The 13,074-nt window shown below is 46.3% G+C and overlaps 1 protein-coding gene across 1 annotated transcript in view; it reads left to right on the top strand.

Moving 5' to 3' along the window:
• Window positions 1-13,074, top strand: part of Galntl6 (polypeptide N-acetylgalactosaminyltransferase like 6) — a 1,088,908-nt gene that overhangs the window by 1,060,610 nt on the left and 15,224 nt on the right. The window contains exons 11-12 of the mRNA XM_052752327.1: window positions 927-1,043; window positions 10,772-10,921. Of these exons, the coding sequence (XP_052608287.1) occupies window positions 927-1,043; window positions 10,772-10,921 (267 nt within the window). The remainder of the gene's footprint in view (window positions 1-926; window positions 1,044-10,771; window positions 10,922-13,074) is intronic.

The raw sequence follows: 13,074 nt of genomic DNA, 5'->3' as shown, positions 1-13,074 counted from the left end.
AGAGCATAAGCAAACGTTGAGTGCATCCTAATCTTTTTCCATGTTTAAACATACCGAGAGATAATGATTCGGGACTGCTCAAGGTAGTCCCGAAGGCCTGAGATAGCAGGGCTGATGTAGCCTACACACACACACACAATCACAAACTGTATCTGATATCCAGCCCTACTACAGGCTATGTTGATGATGGCAGCAGAGAATTGGTGGGCGGACGCTCCTGGCAGAAGGAAACTACAGAAGATCTGTCCCCGTCCAGACTCCACTTCTCTCGCTGTTTCCGCTCTTGATATTTTCTCACTATTTCCCCTTTCCTTGCCCCTACCTATTTAGCATTAACAGAATAACTGGAAAGAACGGTACTATGAAATCTGTACATGATCTTCAGCCAGGATAGCTAATCCTCTAGGATTTAATTTACCACCCAGGAGAAACGCTAGCCTATGACAACAGCCACTTGAAGCCGAACTGGAACCTGAGGTCACCGTAACCTGCCCAGAACTGTGCCATGCTGGAGGACCCCTTTCCTTAACCATACACCTCACCTGTAACACCCTCCTGGGATTCTCTCTCCGCAGGGAGGGTAATGGTAGAGGTGCTTAAAATTCCACGTCGACCACTACCTGAACAAGAAAATACTCTCATTATAGAGGTCAGGGCTCTATGCCCCTCCCTCGGTCACACAATCAAAGAGTCACTTCACTGCCGCCAGTTGTAATTTTATCTTTTGATTATGTCGTGTTCTTTCACATAGACTATGTCATATTTTGTGTCCTCATTTTTCAAGTCCTCAACACACTGCATGTAAATTCAAGGTGTCTTTCTAGTCAGGTGATGAAAAAGACAGACTGAGGGAGACCTTTATCAACCCGGGGATTGGCAGGAGTCAGCGACACAGCCTCACGCTTGATGTGTTCTTCCTGCCACAGATTCGGAACGTGGCGGCCAACTTGTGCGTGGACAGCAAGCACGGAGCCACGGGGACCGAGCTGAGGCTGGACATCTGTGTCAAAGATGGTTCCGAAAGGACGTGGTCTCATGAGCAGGTGAGTCAGAAGTCACGGGAGCGGAGGCTAGTGGGGAGCTGAGGATGATGACAGGGAAGGGCAGGATGGGAAGAAGTCTCTGGGTGGTGCATCTGGGGCTTGGGTGAAGTTAGTCACCAACCAGACCCCCAGTTGGTTGAGCTTGGTCTGTCTCCGCTTCTGCTCCTTGTCAGAGGAACTGTGACGTTCAACCAAGATAACGGACCAAAGCACATTTCAACTCAGAGAAGCAGGATTGGTGTGATAGCTCAGCCAGGGAAGTGTACGCCTTGCACGTGTAAGAGCTGGAGTTTGGTCTTCCAGAACCTGTATTTTCAAGGCTGAGCATGCTGGTATGTGCTGGTAATCCCCGGTCTGGGGAGGCAGAGACAGACAGATCAATGGGGATTGCTAGGCAACTAGCCTAGTCTACGTGGTGAGCTCCAGGCCAGTAAGAGCCATCCAAAGGAAATGTAGACAGCAGCTGAGGAATGATACTTGACGTTGTCCTCTGATCTCAACACTCATGTGAGCATGCCCATACATGCACACACACACACACACACACACAAACAAACAACTTTAGAATGAGAGTTGAATGTGACCTGAAAGCAGAAAGGCAGCTATTGCTAGGACAGTGGTGACCAGTCATAAGGAGCTAAAACCATGAAGAGGGAAGTGGGGATGGGGATAAATGAGAACGAAGCATGGTTAGGGATTTAGCTGAGTGGTAGAGGTCTTGCCTAGAGAACGCAAGGCCCTGGGCTTGGTCCTCAGCTCTGCGGGGGAGGGGGGGGGGGATAAAAAAGAACAAAGTCTGTTCAGAAATGGCACAATGAAGCCCATGATTTTGTGTGCTCACCTTTATTTGTTTGTACGTGTGTGCACATGTGTACATGTGGGTGCACACACCTTTGCACACGAAGTGAGGCCAGAAGAAGGCATGGCATTTCCTCCTCCAGTACATTCCACCCATGCTTCGGAGGATCTCCCCCTGATTCTGGGGCTTGTATTTCCTCCCTAGGCTGGAAGTCAACAAGCCTTAGCACGTCCCAGTCTCTTTCCCACTCCCTCAGAGCTGGGGTCCCAGGCTCAGGCCTGTGCAGGACTCTGGGATCCACACTCTGGCCCTTTTATGATGGTGCAAGAAGACATCTTAACCACTGAGCCCTCTCTCCAGCCCCTTACATACTAACTCTGAAAAACTAATTTTTTTTAAATGGAGGTGGTAGACTCATTCGCTGTGAGCTTATCTTACTGTCTTCCTTACAGCAGCAGTTTTCAAGACAAACCTGGAGAATGCTGGGGTATTCATCCAGCAAAATCTTGTCATAAAGGACTCTGTTTTGTGTTCGAGAGTCCATCTAACCTTACTTTTCCCTCCTGGCTGTGCATAAAAGTAATGCATGGCCCGCTTGTTGCAATAGTAGTTTTTAGTCATGCCTGTGAAGGACAGCCGAGGCAGGGGCATCCCAACATAGACGTCAGAGAATGTTTTCAGACGATGCATGGCTTTGATAGAAAGACATTTCAGCGCAGCTCCGGCTAAGGAAAGTGTGATTTCTAATCCAACTTACAGCCAGAAAATCTTCGGAGAGGGTCTCTCCTGAAACTGTGTCACCCATGAAAGAGAAAGGACAGTGTGGAGGACTGCGGGCCCCTTTGGTCTTTCAAGTTTGAGTAATGAACTATTTCAAATAGGAAGTACAGGGTGGAGCACACAGATTCCACGGGTATCCACAGCTATTGTCAAAGTTACAAAGAAATCCACCTGATGCTCACAGCTGAGGCCTTTCCCCATCCTGCTTCCCTCTGTAGAAGGGAACACCCGCATTCAGGACAGTGTGTGCTCACAGTGTTCACTGTTTCTCAGGGATCACCATCAGGGCGGTGTGTGCTCACAGTGGTCCCTGTTTCTCAGGAACATCACCATCAGGGCAGTGTGTGCTCACAGTGGTCCCTGTTTCTCAGGAACATCACCATCAGGGCAGTGTGTGCTCACAGTGGTCCCTGTTTCTCAGGAGCATCACCATCAGGGCAGTGTGTGCTCACAGTATTCACTGTTTCTCAGGAGCATCACCATCAGGGCAGTATGTGCTCACAGTGTTCTCTGTTTCTCAGGGATTATCACCATCAGGGCAGTGTGTGCTCACAGTGTTCTCTGCTGGCATGACTGTAGTGCTCCAGCTGTATTCTTCCATGTCTGCCCTGGATACTGGCCAGGACGAGGCTCAGCTGGAGCACCCTCGTGCTTTGGAGAGAGTCATTAGCTTATGCACACATTCCGCACAGAAGAATCTTGACAAAAGTGAACCATTGAGCAATGACCCTCCCCAGCCTAAGGTCCTTAAGGAGTCGTTCAAGTCCACTTGTCTTCTCCCTGTTTCCTCTTCCTGGCCCTCCTGCATCCTGAATTACAATCAGAGCGTCAGGTTGCTGGGAAAGTAGCCAGTTCAAACACCAGTCAAGGATGACTCCTATCAGATAACACCAGCATCTTCTAACACCCTCTAACTGGTTACTCATCCAACAGTGATCTGGGAAGACAGACGGCCTTAGAGTCAGGCCAACATGGATCTCACTTTAAGCCAAGCAGCCTTGTTCAATTCTTTTAGGCCAGAGGTTCTCCCTCATTAAATAAGGACAACAGGCCCCACCTCCTCTATGGGGTTTTCTGAGAAGTAATGATGCCTGGGACGTAACATTAACTCCCACATGAGGTCAACTCAGTCACTGTACTTTCCCTTCTGTGTACACACACACACACACACACACACACACACACACACTGTCATGCTCTCAGGTTCAAGGCTGCTATGACATGGATGCATTGGTCCATTCCCAACATACTCATCCACTCCAGCATATCCTGTAGGGTGAACCATTCCCAGGAGGCTCCGCAGCTCTAGGATGTGGTGATAGCTACAAAGTGTCAGACGGGAACTCACTGGCTTCCTCCTCCTTCTCCTCCTCCTCCTCCTCCTCCTCCTCCTCCTCCTCCTCCTCCTCCTCCTCCTCCTCCTCCTCTGTATCCTCCGATAAGCACTGCTGAGGTGGTGCCAAGCATCAGAGGAATATGGTTGGCTGGCACTTCCAACAAGCAGCCGGGACTCCGGCCTGAGGGCAAGCAAGAATGCTCAAGAGGCTACCAGTAAGGCCAGCCTTTGGAGCATGTAGGAAGGACAGTCTCTAAAATTAAAGAGGGGAGCTTTAAGGGAAAACTTCGTCTCTTGGGCTAAATTTATCTCCTCTTTTCAGCCCAAGCGGGAAACAAATTTAGATAGCTTATGGGGATACACGTCTGGATACCTGAACCAGGCTTAATATTTCTAAACAGAAAAGTTCTAGAATGGAGTATGATCTGGCCTGAACTCTTTCTTGACAGATAAAAATGAACACGAGCAAACTGAAGTATATCGCACACACTTTTATTGTTGATTGTTCATTTACCTCAGGCTAAACTGGAAAAAAAAAATCTATGGTGTGTAATTTACAGAATGGTCACCAGAGGGCAGCACTAGACAAGAAGAAAAACTTCACGAGGCAGGAAAAAAAATACATATCTATCTATCCCTGCACTTAATACAGCTCTTGAAAAAGATTTCCGGTCTCTGTAGTCCTAAGGCTGGAACTCCGAGGAGAATAAAGGTTGGGGGGAGGAAAAACTTGAATCCGGTTTGACTTTTACAGGCAAATTTATATTACAATAATTAATGAAAGCCTTGTTCAATATTTTGCTTAAAGACTGTAAGTTATAATTCACCCTTTTACATTTAGATTAAAATTCCTGGATGAGAAGTACATCAGGCCAGGGAAATTATGGCTATTCATTTTAATTCCAAAGGGGTCGAACTGACTAAAGAATAAACGAACTTGCTCCAAAGTCGACGACGAAGAAGGGCCACTGAAGCATGCCTTTATAAGGGAAACATTTTGCCGCAGAACATTATTCAGGACTAATCCGGCTTCTGTGAGGGAAGCAGGCATATGATTCATCCTTCCGGGGTCATTGCTGAGCTGTTTGATATCACTCTAGCATTGTGTGCTGGCTCTCAGTTTCCTCTAGGGATCGAGGAAGAAAAATAAAAATAGATCCAAATAAGAGCGTAAGATCTGGAAGGCAGCTCCCCAGCCCCTGTTATGAGTACGGGGCGGGGGTGGGGGGTGGGGGGCACGGGGGGGAGGTAGAAGAGAGGAGGTGTGTTTGGCTTGGCCTAGTTTGGCTGTTCTCTCTGCAGGCCCAGCAAGCAGGCACTGGGCTCCTGCTGGGAGGAAGCTTTGCAGGCCTTGCGGTCCTGCTGAGGAAGCAGACAGACTTTCTCTTTCCAAGATCTGGAGGAGGGGGATACACACAAAACAGAAATCCAAACAAGACAATGCGTGCAGAGAAAGGACACACGCCTTTTCTTTGCAGGGGGGGGGGGGGGGGGCAACAATCTCAAAACAGCATTCTGATGAGTACAAACTGTAGGGAGAAACCTGTTATAACTCAGATTTCTGCAAACTCCCTAACGATGAAATAAAATATAACTACCCACAGAGAGGGAAAAAAATGTTTTTCCAATGGTCTCATCGGGTTGCCGGATTAAGATAAGTGTATTTGCAGCTCGGATCTGGAGAATTTATTTGTATAATACATTACAGTCCAGACCCAGGCAATGTTGCACACACCACACGAATATGGAAGCAGGGAAATGGGTCATGACTCAAAATCTATATTTTAAAGACCCTCTCAGAAGAAGAAAGGCGGGAAATTGACATCCATTTACTTTTAAAAAGAATGGGTTGGGTTTGAAAAGAAAGCACAAGGCGTCAGGGGCTTTTAGTAAGTAAATCTAGATGCTTCTGGCTAGTCAGAGCCGCCCAGGAGGAGGAGGCAGATTGTGAGTGTCACAGTAAGTCCCTGAACCGTGAGATGCTGTCACCACGTCTGCTGGTTTCTGCTCTAGAGCAAACGTGTCTAAGGAATGACCCGTCTGACATGGCCATTGAGGAAGATAAATGGCTACAGGAAGCGTTTCAAAGACGTAAGAGAGGGGGAAATTAGTTATTGGAAGGTGCAGAAAAATAAAACAATTGGTATAATTTGAAGATGTATCACCCAGGGCCCAGGATTGCAATCACCAGGTAGCAATAACAATACAGAATACCTTATGAAAATTCCTTTCTAGCCATCGATACAAAGCTAGAAACAGGAAACAAGAGTCGCCAAAGTGTGCCCAGATATGATTGTGACAGTAGACGACATCTAAGAGACAGACTTGCTGTCACTCGGGTATTCTTTGAGCCTTAAGAGATCCATGTAATGAAAAGTGGGAGGAAATGAGATTCAAGAAGCCGGGACACTTGAGGCAGAAGTCAGCTCTGTCGAATGAATGATCTTCAATAGGTAGGGATTACAACTCCTTTCATCTTTAGGCTTCCGGGTATATATAAGCTAAGACACAGAGAGAGAAGCTGGGCACACAGTCCCGCCCCCTGCATGGAGAGAGACTGTGTTCTCTAAGAGTGCAGCCCCGGGTAAACTGATCACTCTCACTCTCTGGTGGATCTAGGAAGAGTTGAGGGAGGGGGTGAATATGATCAAAACACACTGTATGGAAGTCTCTAAGAACGAAGAAGAGGATGACGAGGGAAACAAGAAAGAGAGCAAGAATGTCAGAAAGAGAAAGGTACCGAGTGAAAACATGATGGTAACAGTACTCCTCTGCCTCAGCTCCCACCTCCAAGCTCCTGTCTGGAGCTCTTGCCTTACCCTCCCCTTGATGATGAGCTGTAACCCAGGAGCCAAATGACCTTTTCCTCCCTAAAGTTAACAAGTAAATAAAATGTTTAAAGCATCTGGTTGACTGCATTTGGAATCACCCGGGAAGCACACCTCAGAAGGTGCCTGTGTGGCTTTTCCCGAGAGGTTTGACTGAGCCGGGAAATCCTGAGAGAGATGAACACTGATACTCCGCTAGCTCCTTCCTTTCTTTCTTTATTTTTATTCTAATTTTATTCATTTTTTTAAGTATTCTTTAAGAAATTTTTTATTCATTCTGCATACCAACCACAGATCCCCCCATCCCTCCTCCCGCTCCCCCCAGCCTTCCTCCCAACCACCCTCCCATCCCCTCCTCTGAAAAGGTAAGGCCTCCCATGGGGAGTCAGCAAAGCCCGGCACATTCAGCTGAGGCAGGTCCAAGCCCCTCCTCCTGCACCAAGGCTGTGTAAGGTGTCACACCATAGGCAGTGGGCTCCAAAAAGCCTGTTCATGTCCTAAGGATGGGTCCTGATCAAGCTACACAACTGTCTCACTGTGCAGAGGGCCTAGTCCACAGTCCCAGGGAGGCTCCACGGGTGTGGGTCTAAAGTTTATGAGTTCCCACTAGTTTGGTTTGGTTGTCTCTGTAGGTTTCCCTATCGTGATCTTGAGGCCCCTTGCTCATAGAATCCCTCTTCTCTCTCTTCGACTGGACTCCTTGAGCTCGGCCTGGTGCTTGGCTGTGGATCTCTTCATCTGCTTCTCCCTTTCTGACGGCACAGGCAATTCGAGCAGCAAGCTGACAGACACGCCAGCCTGAGTGTCTTCTCTACAATAATTGAGGGTTCCTTCAACATGAGCCAAAAATAAATCTTTCAAAATAAACAAACACACAAACAAAAAACCCAAACACACCCAGCAATAGAGACGAAAGAGAAATAGGTAAACCAATTACGATTTCTTGATCGAAACCAGGCAGAATGGGGCATACCTATGATCTCAGTAATCAGGAGGGGCTGAGGCAGGAGGATGTGGCATTTAAGGCCAGCCTGGGCTATGTAGTGAGTTGAAGGCCAATAGGACCCATTTAAAAAAAAAAAAAAGACTAAAACGAATTATCATTTATCTTGACAGTTATTTCAAGTTTCTGTTGAGATAAGCAGTACAAGTTACACACAGCAAACATATCTAGCACCTGTGCTTTTCCGGGTGCCGGGAAGGTGAGTTTTAAAAGGACACACTCCGCCACCAAGGGTCTCATGACCTGGTAAGCGATATGGAAACCCAGTGGACGGTCATGACGGAATGAGGAAAGAGAGGAAGAAGATGAAGCGGTTCAGAGACGAAGGCTGCTTGGATGACTGGACATCTAGACTGAGGAGGAAAACCATCACAGCATTCTAGGCTGGCAGAAGACCCAATTAGACAGGCATCCCAGACGGACTTCTCTGCCGACTAGGAGGGGCAGGAGCGTGGGCAACAAGGACAGGAAGGTTGGCAGGGCCTAAGGAAGCAGCTCATGGAATGTGTTTCTTTGCAAACACAAGGACCCGAGTTCAAGGCCAGGTTTGGTGGCACCCACACACTTTTAATCCCAGCACTGGGGGAGCGAAAGCACTCGTGAGGCTCTCTAGCGCTCACTGGCTGCCGGTCTAACCTACATGGCAAGTCCCAGCCAGTGAGACACCTTGTCTTTAAAACCAACGTGGACAGTGACTGAAGAACAATACCTGAGGTTGTCCTCTGACCTCCGAACCGCCATGAGCGTGAGTGTGTACACACACACACACATACACACACACACACACACACACACACACACACACACACACACACACACACGTACGGGAAAAAATTGGGAACAGAAGCAGGTTATGACAATAGTCTACACAAGAGATGTTGAGAACGACGTTTGTGAGGATTTGGAGGATGAAACTCATTCCAGAAATGCTTAGGAAACAAAAGTGCCAAGGTGTGCCTTAGCGGTACAGTGGTGGTCGCCGGGAGTGTGTGTGAGGCGGTGGGCTCCATCCCCAGTCCTGCCAAAGAGAGAGACGGTGGTTAGACTTGCCAGGTAATTAGATGAGGAGAGTAAAGGAGGCAAACGTTCCGAGACTCCATGGCCGACGAGATGAATGACGTTACCACCAACTGAAGCAAATCACAGGAGAACAGGCTAGCCAAGAAATGAAACTCCGGTGAGTGCAGGATAGGCTGGATGGGAGTCCTCTGGGAGACACGGTCAGGAAATCCTGCCAGGAGCCAGACACACCGTGGTGGGTGGGTTCGGAGCATTTCGGTGAACGCTGGTCTGAGAGAATTTAAGCCCACACAGGAAAGAAGGAGGACAGACACCCTTGGTGACACCACGTTAAGCAGACAGATGAAAGATGGTTACTGTGGAGGAGCACGGTACTTCAAAAGCCACGGAAGTAGCACCCTTGGAAGAGAGCTCAAAATTAGGAACAGCACAAATAGATACTTCTCCTGTGTGAAGGACCTAAGACAACGAGAAGGACAGACAGACAGACAGACAGAGAGCACAATTCCTACTCAAGACTCCATCACAAGTGCCTAACCTGACACCCCTTGTCCTGTCTGAACTGGCCTCTTGTCCTGCCTTTCAAGGGAACAGAGCATAGGCACTCACCTTTGCTCAGATGCCTTCATGCATGTATTGGATTCCAATCATTTCTTTTCCTAATTGAGACCACTTCACCTAGTCCTTCCAGTCGCTTTCAGATTCCCATCACTTAACTGTTTTCTCTTAGCCATCTCTGGAATTGCCCCCAGATTCTCTCGGTAGGATCTGAAAACCCAAGTAGACAGAGGACCAGGCCAGTGGTGAGGGCATTAGCTGCATACAGCTCTCCACTCCGCTTGCTCTCTGTCAGTAAGACCTTGGCCCAGACAGTTCTGCTTCACACAGCTGTCTGCCTCCTAGAGTCCTTGCTCGTCTGAGAATTACATAACCTACTGAACCAGAACTGCAAGAAATCCCAAGTCTTCTCCGGTCTGTCTTCTCCTTTAATTAAGGACTTTCTTGGACGTACCCTACAAATGTGGTTCAGCTCAGGGAACTCAAGAAAATGCTCTTTTTCTCAATAGAAATGCTGTTTGTTAATTTAGTCCATTGTAAAGTTCACTTAGGACATCATAAGTAGCATTTGTAATATAGAGTGAGACGGATAACCCAGACGAGGATAGGAAACAATGGATGGCATATTAATTGAAGTATTCAATGGAGTTGTGGTACCTATCATCCCTGAAACTCCTGTTTCAGGTTGGAGGTCAGGGACCTATAAGTGTGAACTGTACATCTTATTGTGAGTTATGATCTAAAACTGTCTCTATTGCCCCACAGAATTCCTCTGACCTATGCTAGAAAATTAATTTGCCTATTCTTTACTCCATTGCGCTCGGCTTTCCTTTAAATTGGATTTTTCAAGGTGCGAGCATCAATCCAGCTCAACTTTAAGTCTTGTCCATTGGCAGTTAATCTGCTCATTAGGCTAACGCTGCAGTCCCTGATCCAGGAACCTTTTATCTACGTGACAAATGCTAAAAGTTTTATTAAAGGCTTTCCTTCTCCTCTCCTTCCTAGCCCCCCTTCTCCCTCTCCCCTCTCTCCTCCTTCATCCTTCCCTCTCCTCTTCCCCCACCTTCAAAATACCTTTCTCTCCCTCCCTTCCTCCCCTCCCCTTTTCCCTTCCTTACCCGTTGCTCACTGAAGACTTCTCGCTTGCATTTTTACCAGTCTGGCCGCAGGTACAGCTGTCACAGCCCTTTGAGGCACGCTGAGATAGACTTCTTCCCTGTATTCACAAAATGGGAGCCCTTTGAAGCATGCCCTTTCAATGCCTCTATTGTGCTGAGATAGACTTCTTTCTGGTATTCACAAAATGGGAGCTCTGCACTGTCAAGACGGCTCTCCCCACGCTCTGGAACCTTTTCCCCCACACGTGAACTCACTGCGGCTTCTCTGCTGCTGTTCTTTTGCCAGCTCTTTACTTTTGGGTGGAGAGAAGATATTCGACCCGGTGAGCCTCTGCACACCCGAAAATTCTGCTTCGACGCAATCTCACACAGTAGCCCTGTCACGCTCTATGACTGTCACGGCATGAAAGGGAACCAGCTCTGGGGATACCGGAAGGTAAGAGTCGGTTCTGTGGTCATTCTCAGATTGTCATGTGTAGTTGGTTGGGGTTTTACTTGTTGCTGTTTTAATGCCCTGCCTTAGCTTGGCTTGTTTCTAGCCAGCTTTTCTTAACTTAAATTATCCCATCTACCTTTTGCCTCTGGACTTTTGTCTTTCTTTATACCTTTCTTTATTTCTTACTCCGTGGCTTGCTGCGTAGCTGGATGGCTGGCCCTGATGTCCTCCTCTCCTCCTTTTCTTGCTCCTTGATCTCTCCTTCCAGATTTCTCCTATTTATTCTCTCTGCCTGCCAGCCCCACCTGTTTCCCTCTCCTGCCTCGCTATTGATCATTCAGCTCTTTGTTAGATCAATCAGGTGTTTCAGGCAGGCACAGTAACACAACTTCACAGAGTTAAATAAATGCAACATAAAAGAATGCAGCACATCTTTGCATCTTAAACAAATGCTCCACAGCATAAACAAATATAACACATCTTAAACTACTAGTCTATAACAGTCATGATTTCAGATTGACAAGTTGATTTATAACACACTGTTTTGGTTCAGTCACCTGGACATATGCACACACACCCAGCTCACACATGTGGAGGTCACCGTGAAAGGCAAAGATGCAGTAGAGATTCTCACACCCTCACTGATTGTGTGTACCATTTCCCAAGCAGCTATAACTGAAAAATGACTCCAGATTACTAATAACACAGGGAAGAAGTCTAAACTCAGCTCAACCAACTTGGGAAAAAAGTGGCCATATGTCAAATAAGCAAATACATATGTATAATTCTTAAAAAATCCTAGTTCACAACAAACATAGATTAATACATCTATTAATTTACTGCATAGCCTTGGCTCTTGTGTGGCAGCTGTCTAGTTAAAACAGTTGCAGTAACACACACACACACATATGTATATATATATATATATTCACGTAGATATAATTGTAACACTTGGACAAAAGCTAACCCATTTGTGATCGTTTGGCCAAAAGTCTTCCCTGATATATCAAAGGCAAATGTATTTGGGAAACCTACAAAATATTAAATTACAAGATAATACTTAATGATAGAAATAGTTTAAAACAAACATACTTAATGATAAAAATAATTTTAAAACAAGTATAGACTCATGTTTATTGAGTTAATTAAGCAATTATATTACTTTTAAGTATTTTCAAGTATTATTTTGAAGTATTTCCCAGCCAGGGAGCCGATGCCTTCTGTTTACAGAAGTCTGCACAATCCAGACTTATTCAGGCTATCAGGAAAAAAAAATGTCCCTAGTGCTTTATCCAGGAGCATGGCTACCTGTGACAAAGGCCAGCCAATGTTCTTCCAAATTACAGAAACCTGAAGGGAGAGGCTGAGGGGATGGATAGTGGGGTTGCAGTGGCTATGAATGTGTTTCTTCACTTCATGAAAGCCAGAGCGCTAGTTCCTACCTCTTGAGGTGGGTACCCCAAACCAGCCTCACTCAGAGCAGACTTGATTGTACTCTTTATTCCACATGTCAACACCTCCCTAGGATCCAGCAGACGTTTACTGTAGCTCAGGAAAAAGCACAAAATGTCAGCTGTTGCATCTTACAAAGCAATTTAAAATCTAAAGAGCTAATGAGAAGATGGTTTCACAAGTACACAGGAAGGGAATTGCTAACTGTTTTCTTTATGAAGTGTGTAATTGATTAGTCTTGTCAAACTCTCGCTATTCAATACAATATTGTCTATGCAGAGTGGAGTAGGGTAAGCTTTTTTTTTCCTTCTCCAATAGTTATTTTCTGACCTTTAGGATGATATTTTCTGCATACGTCAATAAAACACCAGCTCTCCTTCACATGCTGGTGGTTTCTAATGAACAGAACATTTTTCATCATTGGACATTTACAGAATGAGAGATAGACCACTCAATAAGATGCAATTAAGCCTTGAAAATGCAGTTGTTTTCATTAGGGAGCTTACAAAAGCTTACAGATGGATAAGACCAACTAATGCATGTGCACACAGAGCTCATGGAGAGGAAAAAAAAACAGGCTACAGTGATTTCAAATGCTAACTCGTATGAGCTTTAACACTGCAAACCTTTCCAGTATCCAAAGGGACTGGATTGGTGAAAGATAATCGCTAGATGTGATTATGCTCTGGCTAGCTTCTCAG

This window comes from Peromyscus californicus, unplaced genomic scaffold, assembly GCF_007827085.1.
Source record: "Peromyscus californicus insignis strain IS unplaced genomic scaffold, ASM782708v3 Scaffold_23__1_contigs__length_62951481, whole genome shotgun sequence".
NCBI classification, from domain to species: Eukaryota; Metazoa; Chordata; class Mammalia; order Rodentia; family Cricetidae; genus Peromyscus; species Peromyscus californicus.
This window is presented reverse-complemented; position numbering and strand designations above follow the sequence as displayed.